The 20,728-nt window shown below is 39.9% G+C and overlaps 1 protein-coding gene across 5 annotated transcripts; it reads right to left on the bottom strand.

Annotated features, from left to right (window-relative positions):
* Positions 1–678: 678 nt before the first annotated feature.
* Positions 679–20,346, bottom strand: PPP1R10 (protein phosphatase 1 regulatory subunit 10). Of its 5 annotated transcripts, XM_074236788.1 has the most exons (20): positions 20,246–20,346; positions 17,392–20,030; positions 13,062–13,179; positions 11,686–11,772; positions 11,429–11,564; positions 11,194–11,245; positions 8,609–8,686; positions 8,133–8,306; positions 7,804–7,909; positions 7,599–7,711; positions 6,999–7,099; positions 6,648–6,795; positions 6,274–6,432; positions 5,876–6,122; positions 5,688–5,763; positions 5,377–5,571; positions 5,105–5,219; positions 4,676–4,798; positions 4,101–4,553; positions 682–3,956 (listed from the first exon to the last, which is right to left on the bottom strand). In XM_074236788.1, exons 3-20 carry the CDS (start codon positions 13,166–13,168, stop codon positions 3,847–3,849), a joined length of 2,580 nt encoding a protein of 859 aa, XP_074092889.1. In that variant the 5' UTR covers positions 13,169–13,179; positions 17,392–20,030; positions 20,246–20,346; the 3' UTR covers positions 682–3,846. The 5 variants fall into 5 exon arrangements, with proteins under 5 accessions (XP_074092891.1, XP_074092889.1, XP_074092887.1 ...); XM_074236790.1 differs by lacking the exon at positions 20,246–20,346 and having other exon boundaries at positions 679–3,956; positions 6,322–6,432; positions 17,392–20,239; XM_074236786.1 differs by lacking the exon at positions 20,246–20,346 and having other exon boundaries at positions 17,392–20,239.
* Between the last annotated feature and the right edge of the window lie 382 nt (positions 20,347–20,728).

Raw genomic sequence — 20,728 nt, 5'->3', positions numbered from 1 at the left:
TGCATAGTAAGAAAAAAAAGCAAATTTATTTTTTTTCAGAATGGGATAGACCTATTTATATTTGAATTGTGATAATAGGCAGGGAATATTTAACAGTCTGCTATATAGTTTTAAACATTTTACTTGATTCTCAGCAATCTCTCAAGGGGCTCAGCTTATGAAATAAGATAATAGGTTAAATGATTTGCCCAGTTAGTAAATAACTTAAGACTGGATTTGAACCCAAATCTTCCTGATCCCAGTCCCAGGGTGCTAGCCATTGTGGCACCTAGCTACTTCTAGATAAAGATTAGAGTGGTTACAGTTTTTCTATTTCCAGGAAGAGTAGAAATTAGGGATTGCAGATGTAGAATTTCATTTAGGGGCAAAGATCCCTTGGAGCAGTCCATTTCTAGCTAAGGTGATTTCAAATCTTTAATAAGTACTCTGAATCTGGCCATCCAAACCAATCTGAACCATTATTATCCATGCTCCATCTTGCTCTAATAGAACCCTTATGTCAAATAACTAGAATTAACCAAAACAAATTAATGCATTTGGTCATGTCTAAAAAAGTGAACCATATTTTGCATGTATTGTCTTTTGAGAGAGAATGCAGGCTTCACCTTCAAGATTTGTGAAATTCAGATTGTAGACATGGGGAACCTAGCTTGACACCTGCCTCAGCTACCATAATTATTTGCAATAAATTTAAGATGAGCATCTGATCTTTTTTTTTTCTGAAGCATCAGTTTTTAACAGTTAACACAAATTGTTTGGTTGATGGGTGTGATAGATACGAGAACATGGCATATGAGGTATAGATGTAAAATTTTCAAAGACAAATGACCAAGAGAATGTTCCATTTAGCCCGTTCCTGTCAGAGTGGTATTGGACTCAACCCACAGAATAGGAAGTGACCACAGTCAATTGCATTGCAGAATTACAGTACAGAAAGAGAAAGTATACTGTACTGTACTGTATAATTCTACAATGCAAAGCCTTACCACAAAAATTGTGCTCCCCTTCATTTGTAGTCCAATTTAGCTGCAGTTTAGGCTGTGGAGGACCTTAAATGGGCAAAAAAGGCCCTGCATACTGAGGACTATTATAATAAGCTGGTGGAATGCTTGAGGTACATAATTCTGGGCTTCAGGAGAGTAACAGTTGATTAGCTAATTAGATGTTTGCACTGTCTGCCACCAATATAGAGAGCCTCCTGGGAACAGGAATGATATCCAACTGCCAGGATGGAGGAGACAGCACTGACCTGTAACTGGTCATTGTATTCCAGGCCTAGATAGGGAATCCTAGTAAAAAAACAAACAGGAAGCTAGGTTTTCTTATGTAGGTAATGAGAAACCATTGAAAGCTGGGTGTTTTATTCTTTAGGAATGTGTGGAGTATGATGATCAAATCTATACAATATATAGTTCCATTGTGATGGGAGATAGTGGCAGACCAAGTTGCCAGGTAATGAGGACCTAGATCAAGTGGTGGTGCCAAATAGGAGTAAAAAGAACTGGGTTTGACTTGGGAAGAAGAGGACTTTCCCCAAGATGAGGAAAGAGATGCAGAATATTTTGAGATCAAGAGGATAAAGGACACCAAAGTGAAAAGTCATGTTTTGAGACATCAGTTTGTGGAGCCATATACTATTTTTAAAAAAATCTGAACATCAGTGAGAGAAGTTAGCATAAATTTGAGGTGGGCCATGATTTTCTCAACACTGACACGGGATAGTAATGAGGATGACTGGGCAATTGTGGCATGATGGCAAGGACCTGTTTATACATAGATCATTCAAATATATACATATGTATGAGTCCAACCTACATATACATAGGATAGTAGGAAGTGCCAAAATTTGAGAATCAGGAATATGTAGGCAGTGGGGAGAACCTTTTGATTTTTGGTAAGAAAGCTACATAATTAAAAACCACTTCACTTAATATAACATTTTAAAATTTATTATAGGGGCATTTGCAGGGTATAGGAAGGAAAAAAGGACAAACACATGAGGAAATTGGTATAGAGACCTAGCTCTTTAAAAGTACAATATTCTCATCAAAGGAAAAAGAATCTATGTACAAAAATATAATTCTGTTGAAACTAAGGGGGTGTCCATCTACCTGGTAAATGGATGAACAATACTATACGAATATACCAGAAAACTATTGTGCTATAAGAAATGACTAAAAGAGATGGTTTGAGAAGACCTGGGAAGATCTGTGATCTGAACAGAACAAAACCATTTACATAAAATCACTGTAAAAGGGAACAATTCGGAATTACTCCAACCAACAGCTGGTCAGGGCTGAATATTAAACCCTCATCCTGAGATTTTGAACTCAAAAATATCTTATGACAAAGTATGCCTTTTTTTCATAACTTCTCTCCCTTTTTTCTCAACTGGATTACCAGAAAAGGTGCCCTTTAGAGTATACATTCTGTATACATATAGCAATGTAGGGCTAACATTCTCTTTTTCCAGATTTTCCCATCTCTACATGTATTTTTTTGCCTTTATTCTCTCAATAAACAGTTACTCAAAGCAATTACATATGTTTCAGGTTTGTGGTTTTTCCTGTTTACAATGAGAAAACATTTGATGCCCAGAAGACTTCTTAAGTTGTCACCTACTAAACCACAATTTTTTTTCCTTGTTTGTCCTTCGTAACCTTACAAAGGAATCAAGGCACACAAGAGTTTAAATAAGCTTCTCTTTCCACTGTTTATTATTAATGTACAAAATATACAAAACAAAAAGAAAATAATCATCCTCAATCCATTGTGGCTCTAAACCTGGGGCCCTGCACAAAACCCGATCCATCTACTGCCGTTTTCACAGAAAACAACTGATGCCGGGGAGAATATTGGGAAAGGGCAGCAATACTGTCCAGGATCCACCCTGAAGAGCCAGGTGGGTAATTATATTAGTGACTAATAGAGTTGGGCCTGGAGAGGCCTCACACTGACATGGTTTGGGGTAAGAGGGTCTGGAGCTGAAAAACTCTCAAAAGGCAGTGCATGTAGTGTGACTGTCAGACTTGGGATCACTGACATACAGAGTGGTCTTGCAGAGTGTTTTACAGATCTCCCAGTTAGAAGGGAAGGGAGGACTGATACCAGCAAAAAAAAAAAAAAAAAAAATAGCGGATTCAAAAGGTATAAAGCTGGTCTGGGTGCTCACACAAGGCTGCAGTGTCATACTGTTAAAAAGGATTCAGAGTGCAAAGGACAGGTCCCGATGTATATATTATATAGGAAAAAAGAGGAAGGCAGGGCATAAAGAGTGTGTAGGATAATTCACACCTAGCCACTCAGTTCCCTAGAGGGAAGGAACCCTCTCAGTGCAATGAAATAAGAGGGTACTACTGACATATTCCCCTACCCCCATAAGGAATGATGAACCTGCTTGGTTATAGGATGATTTCACGATAAGTGCAATAGACACCATGTCAAGGGATTTGCTCGTATGGGTGACCAAAGATAGAAAAGGTCCACCTTTTCTATCTTGGTTGTAGACTGGGTCAATCTTCCTTCAGGATAACCAGTCATAGGTATTTGCAGGGTCTAGGATAATACTGGAAGGAGGCTGGGGACTAGGTAGCAGCCCACTAGCTCTCCTCTTCAGCAGTCCAAGGGGTACAGGCTATCTTTCTCCTCCCCTGACTGGAGGAAATATGTACAACAATGCGCACCAGTGATTAGAAAATCCCCAAAACCCCAAACTGGGGTGAGGGAGTCCAGCTCATCAGCTGGGGAAAGGGGGAGGTGGGCCTCACAGAAGCCATAATAGGACAAAAGGGCTAAAGAGGGAGGGAGGCTGCGGTCCAGAGGGTACCCACAGATGGGTAAAAGCCCCTAGGGCAAAGGTGGCCCATTGACACCTGGGTGGTAGAAGGCACAGTTGTTCTCATAGCGGCAGCTTCCCTTCATCATGAAGTGTCGGCACACAGGGCGGCTTGACATATCTGTTGGAATAGTAGGATAAATAGATGTCTATGTAGATGGGCAGATGTCATAGAAATGATCTGTTCACTTCCCCTCTCCCTCCCCCCAGTTAAAAGAAAATTCTGAGAATGTGGGAGAATAAATGCTATAAGAGGTTAACTCACCTCCTCCATGGCCATGGGGATCATGTCCTCTGTGACCTCCATGACCAGGTCCATCATGGCCACGATGATCATGTGGAGGTGGACCTCGGTGGTCATGGCCTCTATGACCAGGGCCATCATGAGGCCGATGACCATGGGGTCCACCATGACCAGGGCCATCATGGGGACGGTGGCCACCACCTCCACCCATTCCTCCACCAGGCCCTCCTCGTCCATTGGGAGGTCCTCCCCCAGAGCGGCCTCCCCGGCCTCCTCGAAATGGAGGCGGTTCATTCCCACCTCGACCCCCTCGGCCTCGATGGTAGGGCCCAGGACCAGGTCCTGGCCCGCCTCGCATTGGACCACCTCTCATGGGATCTCCTGGACCATCCCAGAAGGGGTCACCCCCACGGGGAGGGGGTGGTGGGCCCAAAAGTCGTGGACCCACTGGACCACCAGGACCTCCATGGGGACCTACAAAGAAAGAATATTCAGATATTGTCCAGCCTCATGACCATTTTCTAGTTTACACTTCTTCCCATGTTGAAATCAATCCCAAATTCTCTTTTCTTCCAAGAAGCATCCATCACACTCACCTGGCATAGGCCCTCCAGGACCAGGGGGGAAATGTTGCATGCCTTTGGGGCCACTGGGGCCCCCTGGACCTCCAGGTGGGAAACCATTAGCCATTGGAGCAGGTCCCAAAATCCCATGGGGCACTGAATTATGAGGAAGTTAAAAAAAAAAAAGTAAGATAGATTCTAAGATCACTATCACCTCCTTCAGGGTCTACCTCCCATTAACACTGTCAGTTCAAACAGTGAGAACTTATCAATGTGAATAAATTAAAGCCTATTCTTACTATCTTAAGGACTTTACTGCCTTTGTCTACTGCCTACTTGCCTTTTTCCTGGTTCTTTATGAACACTTCTAAGATGATTCCCCTATGATGCCCCTCCTGCCCCATTTTAATTGGGGCTTATCTACTTGACTGGGCCCTCTAAACCTAAAGTGGGCTTCCTCACCTCCTCCCCCAGGCCCCTGGGGCTGGCCCTGTAGGTTACCCAGCAACTGCTTGATCTTATCCGAGTAGTCAGGTTGTTTCAAAAGCTCCTCTGAGGGGTGACTATTGGGGCTTCCCTGTGGAAAGGGATAGAGTGATTGGAAAAGAGGTCAGTCAGGAGACTATTCCTATGAATTGCTGAAACAAAAAGTATAACTAGAAAATGATTGAATGAATCCAGGAGGGAGAAAGATTAAGAAAGCAAAAAACCTCCTGAAAAAGTTTGCATCTCACCATTATGGAGGTAAGGATCTCCTGGACATTGATGCCACCTCCTCCTGGACCCTGGGGGCTCTTTCCAGCACCCATACTTCCCATAAGGTTGGCCAGGACAGGAGGCAGTTTGGACCCACCTGCCCCATCAGGGGAACCACCTGGTCCACCAATCTCTAATGCCTCCGAATATGGTGTCTCATCTAGGGAACATTCCTAAAAAGTTACAAAATCAGATTTTAATAAACATATATATGACAGACATTTGAGATACACCCTGCCCTGCCCCCACTCCCGAACACACATTTAGACAAAAAAGACAGATGCCTTACCTCATCCAGAGGAATAAGTTTTGGAGGAACAGGTTCATATGACTCAGGGTCAGGTTCATGGGGACTGTCAGGGACACTGTGCAGGGAAGAAATGTTAAGATTACTTTTCCATTAAGTCCAAATTCCCAACAATCATTTCTCACTTCAATCCTACTCTCCAGTCTCATTGAGTTTTATTCCCTACTCACCTCTCCTTGGATAAGAAGAGCTCCTGCAGGATTCCTTTTACGCGTTCAGCCTGAACATAGCGCTCTTGGCTATTGCCACCCGGGGACACTAGGGGTGAAGGTAAGGCTAGAGGCCGAGGGCATACCCATGCCACCTTCTCCTCCATATTGTCATTGCTCAGACGCCGAGCTGTTTCAAAGGCATGACGGTCTGACAGTATCTCTCTCTTGGCTGCCTCACCAAAGTCCTTGATTTTGTTCACATTAACTGTTTTTTTTTTGTTTTGTTTTGTTGGAAGGTGGATGATGAAAAGAAAAAGAAGAGAACAAAGGAATTACTATGGATTCTTTCCAAGATCCCATTGCCCTCCATCTTCCATAGCTCCAAGATGCCCCTATATATCAATCTACCCTCTTACCTCGCTCAGTCTCATCCAGTTCAAAGTAAAAGTATTCTCTCAGTTTACCTTCTTCAGGCCATGTCACAGTCTTTCTCTTCCGGCCCTTCCTTGTCAACTGGCTTGGATCCCCAGGGCTCTCCACTGGTTTTGCATCCAGCACTCCTGTGTCCAAGGAGGCTTTAAAAAAGTATTAAGATTACTTATTCCTACCCCTAATTTTACACATGAGACTAAAACTCTAATAAAAAATTAAGCAGGTCACATGAATAGGAGAAAATGAGAAACAGCTGAACTGGTATGGAATCCTGACTTTAAACCAAAGGTTCCCATGTCGTTTTCTAGTTCCAGTCTCAGGACCCAGACACCAAGAGCTATACAGGCTCTAATCTTACCTGTGTCCATAAGCTCTGGAATTTCAACAGGAGGAACAGGAGTTCCAGGACGTTCTATATCCATGGCCTCAGCAGGGGCTGCTGGCTCTGGTGAAGAAGGTTTTGCTGTATTCAGCTCTGTGTTTTGTTTCCCCTCAAAAGGGCTTGGCTAAAGGAAAAAAAGATATTATTAGGAAATGGAAGTCACAGCTGGCAAAAGGGGGCTTTTGTAAGAAAAACCATGGCAGGAATCCAGTCTCCCAATTGCTCCTATAGAGATATAAAATTACTTTCCAATCTCGCATAGTATCTTATATCTACCCATTGATTTTCTCTTTTGTTGCCCCATTCTGCACCATCCAGGACACATACCTTGGTAGCCGTGGGTGACAAAACCTTTTTCTTTTTCTTGATTTTGATGCCTGGAACAGGGGCTGAGTTGAGGGCATCTAGGAAACCCAGGCCTTCCATAGCTAAAAGAGAAGAAAGGAAAAAGTGTTAGTAGAGTAGGTAAGATAGATGGAATACTTCCCTGTATCACAACTACAAACAAAGTTTTGGCAAAATAGTAGTGAGATCTCTCTCCAACCAAGATAAGATGTCAGAAAGCACATATTGTATGGGATTTCACATATTAATAGACTTATCCTCCAGCAATCTATAGTTTTGTATACTAAACATAGTTGAGTATTTGGTTAGTTGACAGCTGGAGAGGGAAGTGAAGTGTAACAAGAGTGAAGAAGAGGGGAAGTATATAACAATGAATGAACCAAGGGCTAAAGACTGAAAAAACCAGAACCAGAAGGGCACATGTAAAGAGAAAGACAAGACTAGGAATCTAGTAGATTAAAAAAAAATGAGACAAAATTAGAGACTTCATCAGGAAGACAGAAAAATGAATTGGACAAAATGGAAAGATAGGAAAATAATCAAACTTTAGCTACAGAAACTGCTCTCCTTGTCTCTACTTACGTTGTGGGGGTATAATTTTCACTTTAATTTCTTTGGTGGTGTTAGGTGTTGTATTGAGTGGTTTGTATTTCTTTTCAGCTGGAGGAGCCACATCACCAGGTGTAGTTGCAGAGCTTTAAGAAAAGATATTAAGAGTACATAGTAGTCCTCTCCATGAATCCTTTTACCACCTCAGTTAATATCTGCTACCAATCCCAATACATACCTCTGCCGTTTGAGAGGGATGGGCTTAAGATTGTACTTGTCAGAAACAATCACAGTACTGGCATTCTTCTTTACAGGCACCAGGGATGGTGTCTCTAGCTCCAAACCTGAAAAAGGTAGACATGGTAGGAATTCTTGATACTATTCTCTCTTTTCCAAACCACCAGTACACCTTGTACCACTATTGCTAAAATGCTTTTCCCTTCTAACTAGATCACAAGTCAATGCCTTCCATCTCCACCAAGGGTGATGTCTGTTCAAATCTCAGGGCATATGTGTGTGCATGCATATAATTGTGCACTGTGTACCTTCCCATGACTCAAGTCTTACCAGTAGAACGAAATTTGGCATGGCTAGGAGCTGTGGTTCGCAATGATTTGGGTTTCTCCTTCTTCTTCTCTGGTGCCTCCTCAGTTCTTGTTTCTGTCTTTACTTCAGGCAAGGGTCGTTCAAGAGGAGCAGTTCGTCCCTTCCCCTCTTCTTTTCTTTTCTTCTTATCTTTCTCTATAGAGGATTAATATAGGATTAGTCAAAGGGGTAGACAGAGTGCTAAGACCAGAGTTCAAAAACTATAGCTGTCACTCATCTGTTTGCCTCAATTTTCTCATCTGCAAAATAGGTATAATGATATCTGCAGTATTTACCTACTACTAGTGTTTGTAAATTGTTTTATAACCTTTTAACATTAAATAAATACCAGCTGATATTGTATGATGAGAAGGATAATCTTACTAGGAAACAAAGACAGAACTTCTCCCAGAACCCCAGGAGGCTAATTATATAGGACAAAGGACAAAGTAACTCACCAGTAGGCTGGGTACTACTCTGAGAGCGGATAACAGCCATCCAGTCGCTGACAAGGACTGAAGCTAGTTTCCGGAGTTCTTCAAAGAAAACAGAAGTAATTTTAGAAACAGGAGAATAAGAAAGAGGGAAACAAGATGGGCAATACTAAGTCCTGGGACCTTTCCTAGTGCTCTGTTTTCCATGCCGTACTCTTTGTTCTCACCAAGTCCTTTGTAACACTCCCAATAAGCAATATAAAACAAAAAGCTGGAATTAGCTATCTTAAAGCCATGAACACTGTGGAAAGTTGAGTTTCCCTAGTATAATTTGTAGTTTCTATGGATTGATTTTAGGTCAATTATACTTTTTTTTTTTTTTTTTTTTTAGGTTTTTGCAAGGCAAATGGGGTTAAGTGGCTTGCCCAAGGCCACATAGCTAGGTAATTGTTAAGTGCCTGAGACCAGACTTGAACTCAGGTACTCCTGACTCCAAGGCCAGTGCTTTATCCATTACGCCACCTAGCCGCCCATAGGTCAATTATACTTAAAAAATGACTCAACACTAGTTGTGGTCCTCTCCCTTTATTTTTTAATTTTTATTTAAAAAATTTTCCCTCCAGCTAAGTGTAAAAACAAGTTTCAACATTTACTTCCAAAACCCTGAGTTCCAAATCTTTTCCCTTCCTTCCACCCCACTCCCCCAACTTGAGAGAACAAGTTACTTGGTGTAGGCTAAAAATGTGTAACCATAAAAAACATTACTACGATAGTCATATTGTAAAAGTAAATGTAAACTTCCCTCCCCCCAAAGAAAGAGAAAACTCAAGAAAAATAAAGTATGTTTCAGTCTGTATTCAGACAATATCAGTTTTGTCTTTGGGATGAATAGTATTCCTCATTATAAGTCTAAGAGAGCGACAAAAGGGGTTTCCCAAGCACAATAATCACACTTTAGAAACATGTGACTCAGAAGGTGACCAGGATAATTAATGTGTCATATGACAATTTCAAAGAAAACTAGAAAAGCTGTCCTAGAAGTTATATGGAAATTTTAAAAATATTTTAAGATGTTGTATGGATGTAAAGTGAAGTGAGCAGAACCAGGAATACAATTTATACAATAACAACAAGATTGTAAAGACAAACACCTTTGAAAGTCTGGAGAACTCTGATCAACACAATGACCAGCCACAATTCCAAGGGAAATGAAAAAACATTTTCTCCTATTTCTGCCATAAGAGGGGATGGACTCAAAAGTGCAGATTTAGGCTTCTCCACTGCCCCCACCCCCAGATTTAAGCTTTTAAACAAAATTTCTTGTTGGATATCACCTAATGAAGAAATTTGTTTTGCCTGACTATGTTTGTAATGGGTTTTGTTTTTTCTTGCTTTCGTAATATGGAAGAAGTAGAGGTAGGAGAGAAAGAATTAGAAGCTAAAAATCAATAAAATTGAGGATTAAAACAAACAAAAAAAAGTGCTTGGCTTTAAATTAAAGCCTTTCTAAAGTACCGCCTCACAACTCCCGGATTGGCCAATATGATCAGAAAGGACAATGATCAATGTTGGAAGAGATGTGAGAAATCTGGGACACTAATGCATTGTTGGTGGAGCTGTGAACTCATCTAACCTTTTTGGAGAGCAAGGAATTATGCCAAAAGGGCAATAAAAATGTGTATGCCCTTTGATCCAGCAATACCACTACTAGGTGGTATGACGAGATCATGAAAAAGGGTAAACATCACTTGTTCAAAAATATTCACAGCAGCTCTGTTTGTGGTAGCAAAGAATTGGAAATTGAGTAAATGTCCATCAATTGGAGAATGGCTGAACAAACTGTGTTATCTGTACATTATGGAACACTATTTTCTATTAGAAACCAGGAGGGATGGGAATTCAGAAGCCTGAAAAATCTGATGCTGAGAGAGATGAGCAAACCAGAAGAGCACTGTAGACCATAACAGCAACATGGGGTTGATGATCAACCTTAATGGACTTGCTCATTTCATCAGTGCAATAAGCAGGGACAATTTTAGGGTATCTGCAATAGAGAATACCACCTGTATCCAAAGAAAGAATTGTGAAGTTTAAACAAAGACCAAAGACTGTTACCTTCAATTAAAAAAAAAAAGTAATCTTATATATTACGTAATTTTGCTCTCTCTTATTTTATTTTTTCCTTAAGGATATAATTTTCCTCACAACACATGCAATTTTGATAAATGTATAGCACAGAAACAATATAAAGACTATCAGATTGCCTTCTGTGGGGGGTAGGGGGAGGGAAACAAGGTTGGAGGGAAAACTGTAAAATTAAAAAAAAATTTTAAGTTAAGGAAAAGAAGTGCTTGACCTTGTTAATATTGCTGCTATAGAATTTACTGCTAAAAATGCTATTTAAAGAGTTCATGTCAACAAACCCAAAAAATGAATCCAAAGGACTAGATTTTAGGGATTATATAAAACTGAAGGCAAGACATAGGGAAAATGAGATCAAAAGGGAAAGAAAGAGGATACAGGGAGGGTTTTCAGCTGTTGAGAAGGGAAGAGGGTAAAATCAAAACAAAAGGAAAAATACACAAGAAAAGAACAAAAAATAACTATACCTTCATCCTCACTTGACTTGCTCAGCTGCTTCACAAGTTTGGCTGTGTTGTTCTAAGAGATGGAGACAAGCAAGCATTAGGAGAAAGAAGATTCCAACCAAATCCTCTAAACAACTTACCCATCTACCTTCCAGCCCCACAAGTGTCAGAAATGTGGTTGATTTGCAGATAAAATGCAATTTTCTTATTATGTGAAATACTCAGTTGAGGAAGGATACAAGCCTAAAAAAGATACCTGTTTGAGATGGTCCACAGTTAGGGGTAGATGCTGAAGGGTAAGCAAAATCTGCTGCAAGAGAGGTATGTTATTGGTTGTCTTTGAATAAGTTAGCCAGTTGTTAAGGAGCTTGTAACCACCAACTCGGATAAACCTGTAGACAGATAGGAAGGTGTATTAAGAATTCAGGAATTTTATGCTCTCATTTCCTCAGTGCCATGATCCCCTATATTCCACTCCATCTCTACTTCCTAAGTATATAACTCTCCACTCACTTGGCCAGGACATCTGGTGAACGGGTCTGCAGAAGAATGTTTAGGTATGTACAGCGGCTCACCATCTTTCGTGCTTCCTTCATCAGGCTATAAGGGAAATTGAACTGAGATTAGAGCCAAGACTATGGACATCTTCCATCCACAAAAGGAACATGGATCTTTCAGGACTTAAGGCCTCAATCCAATAAACAAAGGAACAGCATTTTCTAGAATAAATTTTTCTAGAACAGATATTTATAATACAATATGGAGGACTCTGCTAGGAAAGAAATATAACAACTGAGCATTAGACATTATTTCCTTTGCAAAGACTACTTTCACCTTTCAAATAGCCAGTAATCATACCCCTAACACCCATGATCACTTGTTACTATGTTTGTTATTGATATTACCTAGCCAATCTATTTTTTTTTTAGGTTTTTGCAAGGCAATTGGTTAAGTGGTTTGCCCAAGGCCATACAGCTAGGTAATTATTAAGTGTCTGAGGCCAAATTTGAACTCAGATCCTCCTGACTCCCGGGGCCAGTGCTCTATCCACTGTACCACCTAGCCGATGTATTTTTTAATTTTATTTATTTATTTTTAGTTTTTGCAAGGCAATGGGGTTAAGTGGCTTGCCCAAGGCCACACAACTAGGTTGTTAAGTGTCTGAGGCTGGATTTGAACTCAGGTACTCCTGACTCCAAGGCCAGTGCTCTTATCCACTGCGCCACCTAGCCACCCCTAAGCCAATCTATTTTTAACAAGAGCCATAGGTACTTTTGAATCTCTTCCTTTTTTTAAACTAAGGACAATTACAATGGTAAAACTGAAGCTGAAAAAAAAGATAAATGACATTCATATGATAACTACAATAATAAAAAATAGCATCAGACCTTCTATCAGTCAACTAGCTTTGAGGATTTAGAGATCTGGATTAAGAGCTGCAATCCAACAGGGCCTGTATATATGAATTTCATATACAGGTCTTAATGAAAAGGATAGGAAAGGTAATAGTCACTGCCATGAAACACCATGTTGACCAGAAATGTTTTAAGTCAGGGGTGTTATGACTACACAGTCATGAATAAATATTAAATTCTGTAAGGGGGGGCAGCTTGCAAAAACCAAAAATATTAAATTCTACATGTGGCCCTTTATAGCTTTTTGTTGGGCAATGTGGTCCAGATGACCTAAAAGGTTGGACACTCCTCTTTTAAGGAATAAAAACTTGTTGACTGTTTTGTTAACAAAACACTGAACACAACTGCTTTGTTTCCTAATATAGTTCTCAAGATTTTCTACTACTACCTTAATCATGCATTATAGAACCATGCTTTTTTTTTTTTTTTGGTCAACTAATCCTAGAATCCATTCCAGTGGCAATTTATACATACCTAAAGATCTTGGCGATTCCCTCTGCACTTTTGACCTCTCCATCCCTCCCAAGGAAGCTGTCTAGACCCTTAAGGAGTTCTTTAGGGTCAATGGGGCCTGAGCCCATGATGATAATTCCTGGGGTGGGGGAGAAGATGAATAAATGTGTCAAAAGATCGTACCAGGATTATTTGCAATAACCCACCATTCTTCATCACCTATCTAACACTAACAAATCAACAGCACTTGTAATTCTTTAACTTCTACCCATCAAGAGGTTAGAAGTTATTTAATGATTTAGAAATGAAGAGACTCAAAGAGGCTATCACTATTAAAAAGAGGAGTGCAAAACATGGAACTCTTGTTTAGACTATATTGTTGGAAAAATCTTTGCTTTTCCTGTCCAAATTCATCCCATTAGAAAGGCTGCAGATAAAGGACACAGAACTATAGTAAGGAAATATGACAGAAAAAGGTTAGTTAATTTTAATATATCAAATGAATTTGATTATCCCTAAAATATCTTCAATGTATTAGAAATTTGGTTCAATATTCCTAGATCTGTAATAGGGTCTATCCCTAGAGACTGCTACCTATGTAAGAAAGATAGCCATATTATGTTCTTTTTAGTTTTAGGAGACAAGAAGCATGGTGAAGCTCTTTACTAAGTTGTCCTCCAAACAATTCAGGCATTTTCACAATGGGTAGGTAAAATATGATAGTTTAGAATGAAGGACTGGTGATACCAGGAAAGGGAACCAAATGTAAAATTGGGAAAGCAGCATAGGAAAGAGATAGAAACAAGGACAGAAACAACATTTAAGAGATGTTTGCTTTTTTATGTCTCACATAGTCTCCCAAATGGAGTTGCTCATTAAAAACCAAACCAATAATGTTTATTAAAATTTTTTTGGTCAACTTGTAATTTCCTAAGTAATGGTGGTAATCTGACAAAGAATTTCATTAGCTTCTTCAATTCCCAAGAAAACCTATGTATGGGAATTCATGACCTAAGTAAAGAAGGTGCCAGAAGTAAGGGTGCCAGACCCTTAGATTTCCACATCATAAACCAGGGTCAGGAAAGGAATTATTGCTGAGACACAAAAAAATTAGAAATAGGAATAGTTTCCATTGACGATTCTTCAAATTACATAGAACTGGATGGACCATAAGCTTAAAATAGGGTTTTACTTCTCCAAACATTGGCTTTTAAAGCCAGAGGAATATCTATGCATGGGTCCTAAGGCTGATAGAAACCTAATGACTATCCAGGGCCTTCCCCAACATCTTTAAGACAATTCAGACATATTAAGTGTCAGGAAAAGAATTTGGTGATTTTCCTTCTTGACCCTTGAGGAAACCTACCAGAGATATTTATCTGAGGTAAAGAAGTTAGAAAACTGTTTCCTTTAAAGCAAAGGAACATGCTTTAAGGGGAGCATCCTTAAGAGCCCTCCAAATATTAATAGACTGAAAAGATTTCTATTTTCCAGTTATCCCAAGTAAGTAATTGGTAGGAATCAAAAAGGAGAAACAGAAGGGATAGGAGAAATCAAAGATCAAGAAATGGAGAAGATAGTTATAGAAAATCATTTCTTGGGGTAAGCAATTTGATACACTAAATTTAAGATATGGAAATGAGGTGAAAAAATCTTGAAAGATGAATAAAGCTATGGAAATCATGAGTTCCTGTTGAATTATGTTTTCTATTTCTTATAGGAGGAAAGGGCCAAAGGTCAGAGGAAATTTTTTTAAAAATTTCTCTAGCAGAATGAAATTCTGATAAAATTGATCAATTTGTTGGTTTGGCATACTTAGATCCATTAATCCACATATAAACTTAAATGGACAAAGATATATAGATTTCTCTCAAGTAGTACAAACCAGCATCAAAAGATATGCAGAGGCTTTCTGATGAGTGTAAAGTTACAACACTATTAAGTCTGAATACTATAAATAATATCAATAACCAGGAGATAGTTAAGAAAGCAAAATGCTTTTTATGTTCCATGCCAGAATATCTGTTGAGGACACAATCTCAGGAAGACAATTCCCAGAATTTCCTTAAAATTATGAAGTTAGGAATACTGTTTTCCATTCTACTCCAATACACACTTGTCTGCCACTTATCTATCCAAGAACCAGATATAAGAAGCCCAAATTATTAACTCTCATTCCCACTAGACCCCAAAACTCGTCTTCAAGGACCTGAGGAAAACCCTATTTACCACCTTTATTTTACTGAATAGAAAGCAAAAATAACTCAGTTTCCTCAAAGTCAATTCTAAGAAAAGAAATTAAATGTTTTCCCCCACTCATACAAGCTAAGCAATGAAGACAATAGAAAATGGATAAAGCCATCACAGCAGAAAAGAGATTATGTGATCATCTCCATTCCCAGCTTCCTTTCAAACTACTTAGTAGTTTTAAATAATTATCACAGAAAAGGCTCTCATGAGAACCTATCTAGATAAAAGTTAGCACTATGATCTCTAGAGACAGGAGATAACTTCCCAGGAAAAAACTAGCTTTCACTGGTTAAAGTTCAGGATTCAGTTAATCTACAAACTTTCACTTTCAGGCACTATAAAGGTCAGATTTCATGGCTTTAATAAAAAAAAAGCAGCACCAGTGAACCACTGAACCAAAGAGAGCAAATTAAGTCACTAAATGTTTCTATTACCATATTAGCAGAAAACCTAGGCATAATGAAATGACATCTTTTAGTTGAAATTAAGATACCAAAGACTGGTTATTAAAAATGAATGTTCTTAAGAGTTTGGCATATAAAAATTAGGAGTAGCTAAACTGGATGTCAATTTTAGAATTAAAAAATGAGGGCCCAATGATGATTTATGAGCTCTTTTCCTTAAAAGTGAAAACTTAGAATATGATTGGGGGAGAAGTGAGAAGAAAATAAAAAAAACAATCTTTCATTCCTCTGGGAATGAGGCCAGATTCATGCATCCCAGTAACCAGGTCTCTGACCAATTAAGTAAACAAAGCAAAAATCAATAAACAAATCCCTACTCTCAAGAGTTTTGCCTCATTTAGCCATTGTCTGTCTAGGTATCTTTCTTATAGCTGTTAGCTGCCAGAACCTTATACTAATCTTGGTGTTTTATTCTCAGATATGGCTTTCAAGAAATCTGGAAAACTTGCTCTTCATAGATATGAGTGATTACGGGACACACAAGGGATCCAGACTAGAAAGCCTTTCCCTATAAAAGTTCTGTTGGTTTCACTAGAGTGAAAAACCTTGTCAATTAACTGACTAAACTCTAAACATTCCTAAGAGAACCTACTGTGTGAGTTCAAGCTTAACAGATGTGAAACTCAAAAGTTAAATTATTTCTCCCTTTTAATAAAAGGGGGCTGGGGGAATGAAGGCCTGTTTACCATTGATCATATTCTGTTGCAGCACTTCTAGATAAGTTACAATTTTGTAACTGGCCTAAAATTCACATTCCTTTTTTCCCCTAAGGACCTTAATGGTACTTTTTATATGGTAGTCAAATCATTTTGAGTTAAGATTTTCTCTGGCATCAGAAAAACTTATAATTTTCTAACTCCTGGGAGAAAGCTATGAATCATTTCCTACCATCATGCAGTAAATTTCTAGATTCAATGTCTTAAGAGTTCTTTTCTGATTTGTGTCCCTCCCAAGCCATTATCTACTAAGGCCACTTGGGTTTTAGAGGGAAAAAATTCCAGTCAGCTTGCCTTTTAAAAGTCAGGCAGGAAATATACCAAGATACAACTCAAGCTAATGTTTGGCACTCCCAAGTTGGTTCCTTACGACTCCTTTATTTCTTAACTTTCACATTGCCATAATTACTTCTCAGGAACTCAAGGGTGTATTATATTCACATTCCCCAGGTATATGACAGAAACACAGTAATTTCTCTACCATCATCTAGAGTGCTGGGAATAAACAAACCCCTGGAACATTGGTAGGGTAAGATAAGGCACAAAGACCTCCTCAAATTGAACACTAAAGGAATTCTTCAGAGGAACTTCACATCCAGTAAAAAAATTTTCTGGGAGGGGAATGATTAAATTTAGACCTTTCAAACTTGCCATCAATCTGAGGATTTAAAACTTGTAAAGATTTCTTGAAAATATTTGCTAATTGGGGGGGGGAAAAAAAGACAGGACACAAACAGCAGCTTTGAGTACTGCCATGGGTTGGACATGCACTGATTGCTACAGCACTGCATTGATTGAAAATTCGTAACAGAACATTGTTTCCATTATTAGCTGGACGTTTTGGCGAGAGGGAAAAAAAATGATTATTTGGAAAACAGAAATGAAGGTTGTGAAATGTAATACCAGAAAGGTTTTGCTTACCAGAAAACGCAGCTTGATTCCCCCTGCCTTGAGTTTACAACTGCCGCCTTTTTCCTAAAGATTCACTCCTCATCCTAGTACCAATGTACAGGAGGCTAAGCAACTGGAGATGGTACAGCATGGAACACAACAGTTTACCCCAAAACCAAAAAGATGGGAAGTTTAGAGGAAAGGCTTTTAGCACCCACCCTTACCCTTCAAAAGGTGAAAATGTCCCTTGTCTTAAAGAACTAGTTCCAACAAGATCCTAATAGTGTAAATTTTATAGACCAAAGATTTAATATTTCCTATTCAAGACTGCAAACTCACCCAGGTTATTCCTATTCTTTGGGGTGAAAGCTATTTGGGTTATCTTTATGGGAAAGAAATGAATAAATTCCACTTGTTTCCCAGGTTGTGTTTATGTGAGAAAATTCCTAGGATATTCTAATACAGATGAAAAATTGGTCCTGTTGCTAAGTAAGCCCCAAACCTACACACAAGTACCTACTGGTAAAGAGAAGCAACCCCTAGCGACCTAATAAGTTCTACTTGGCTAGTTGGAGAAAATGGGGTGGTTTGTGAAAGAAAAACAAAGATCAAATATGTAGAGATAAAGTCCCAGGCTACGGTAAGGTAAAACTCAAGGAGGTGGAGTTTCAGGAGGGTAGAGGGAGTGAAGGAAAGTTGATTACATCACCTTTCCAGACTGCTCCTCCCCCTTAACCTCCTTAAACCAGCCCAGTGCTCAAGCTGGCAAGAGGGAAGGGAAAGGGGGAAAAAACAACAAAGCAGGGACGCCATCTTGCAATGGAGAAGAGACGGGGGAAAAACATCTGCGATTTACCGTAAAGGTCACAGTACAAACAGCCCATTAAAGCCCGTACCCGGTTTAAAAAAAAAAAAAACCCATTCCAAATTGTGTTTAACTTAATAAACCTCATTTGATTTGGCAAAAACAAAGGCAATTAGAAATGTTACTTAAAAGTTGTTTCTGCTGCTTGGGATAAAGGAAGAATTCAGTTGGGGGAGGGGGTCAAACAGCTAATACAGCCCACCCCCATTTCTATACTACAAATAAAAGAGGGGAAAGAGGAATTGGGCCCCTCCCAACAGAGGAGGTCAAGGTGGGAAAAGGACAGGAGAGAAATGGGTAAAGACACAACCTGCAACGCCGCTCAGAGGAGACAAAAGGACAAGGAAAAGTCGCCATATTGAAGCAGGGAAGAAAAAAAATTCCTTTTAACGACACAATTTAGAAATCTAGCATTCAATTGCACTAAATGGCCTTTAAAAATACACGCCTTAATTCCCCACATTGCCACCCTCCCACTTTCCACCATCCTGTAACTGCACCCATTTTAAAAATCAAGTTAAAAGGTTATAACCATTTTTTCTTCTTTAAAAAAACTGCATAACTCCAACAATTACAAGACATTCTTTACCTTCCCAACTAATACTTTGGATGTATTGGCACTATATTTTACTTTGGCTCAAAGTGTCTTGCAATCTTTATTCGTAGATTGCCACCTATGTAAAGCACACAATCTATACCTCAAGCAAATTACATTAAAATATAACGAGAGGATTTAGCCATTTAAGTCGTAGCCAGCTACTAATATTTAATCTGCGCATCTCCTTACCCTGCAATCTTTATGTACAGATTGCTTATTAATCTGGCCAATTGAAAGGCACCCCTGCTTGTCTCACACACAAAGAAGTGGGACTTTTAGGCCACAAGATCCACGTCTTTTGTATGTGAGCTCATTAACCCTTCCGAAAGACTGCTGGCAATCCAGAGGAAGGAATCCCATTCCTCCTTATAAAGAGATATCGAACTCTTATGGCTTTGGCAGTCTGGAAAATTGGCTGGATTTCCAAGGGTTAACCATCAAGAAAATCCTCACTTGTCGACCCCCCCACCCTCTCCATGCCTGCACCAGGGCAGGGAAGAGGGAGGTGGTAGGGGGAGAGAGAACAAGAGTTTTTAAGACCTAATGTTTTTTTTTAATGGAGACTCAAGCGACCGGATTGGTCGTTCTCCAGCTCAATTATTTGTCTACGATCTCATTTCTTCCTCTCTTTTTTTTTGTTTCACAACGGGAAACGTTGATTTCTTGTTGTAATTCTGGTTTTGAAAATTCGACACTTACTATCCAATTTTTTTGCGACGTCAGCACCTCGGACTCAGGGGGGGTTAAAATTTGGAGGAAAAAAATAAAACCAACCAGGTCCCAAAGCTTAATTACTTGCAGGGCCTCATTGGATCAAAAAGTCTTTTAAAAAATGAAGCCAACTCAGGATTCATTACCCCCCTCCACTTAAGGAGAGGGTCTTAGAAACAACCAAAAAAAAAAACTGAGTGGATTCAAAAAGGAGACGCTGGATGGACAGATTTGACGGGACTTGGGAGTTGGAGGAAGGGTGGTTGATTATTTTTGATAGATTTTGTGATGATCCTTCAGCCACAGATTTGAGTCCCAAGCAGATTGGGCTGGGAGAGGGGGCGGGAAACAAGATAGGGCGATGGGGTAGAGAAGACACAAGTGGTTGGGTTGGTAGCTGCTGCTTCCCCCCCCCTCGAAGGATCCTTTAGATGCTGATACGGCTGCTTCTTTTTTTCCTTGTGGCCGAGATGTTTCCTCCGATTAATTTCGAACCTGGTGAAAGGAAAATAAAGGAGGAAACAACAACGTCATTAATGTTAACTTTAATATCTCTGCGTCTTGATTACAGCCCAAGAGGCTTCCGAAGACGCACCCTCCGGTCTCCAAGAACTAAGAAACACTAAAACAGCCTTCTCTGTCACCCCACCGCCATTTCGCTACTCTTCCCTCTATGCCGCCACACCAACCGAAAAAACACCCGTACTCACCTCTAAACGAACCCCAGAATGGCGGCAGCTCGCAGGGACGATGCCTTTTATACAAGGGCACCGCCCCGCGCACACTAGCGTGCTCACGAGATAACGCTACCCTCCGCCATTGTGCGCGAGGCGCAAGCTAATTGGTCAAGCCTATCAAGGAACTGCAAACTGATTGGCTATTGTGCCACAACCTACGCTCCACCTATTCCTCAACTCCCTCTTCCGCTCTCCACACCCAACCCGCGGCTTGCGCCTAGGGTTACGACTCTTGATTGGGGCCCGCCCTCCCCTCCTTCCGGGATCTTCTTCCTTCCTGCCCCTTCGACGTCAAGCTTCACCTTTGGTTGGCCCACTCGACCAGGCGCATGCGCACTAGTAGGACCGAGCCCAAAATCAACTACTAAATTGTTCAAAAGAAAAATATTCAGTAGTGGGTTTATGAGCCGTAGCGAACTCGCTAGAAAAATAATAATTTTGAAGACGAATTCTATT

Source organism: Macrotis lagotis, chromosome 5, assembly GCF_037893015.1.
Source record: "Macrotis lagotis isolate mMagLag1 chromosome 5, bilby.v1.9.chrom.fasta, whole genome shotgun sequence".
NCBI lineage: Eukaryota > Metazoa > Chordata > Mammalia > Peramelemorphia > Peramelidae > Macrotis > Macrotis lagotis.
The sequence above is the reverse complement of the archived record's forward strand: the minus strand, read 5'-3'. Positions and strand labels throughout refer to the sequence as shown.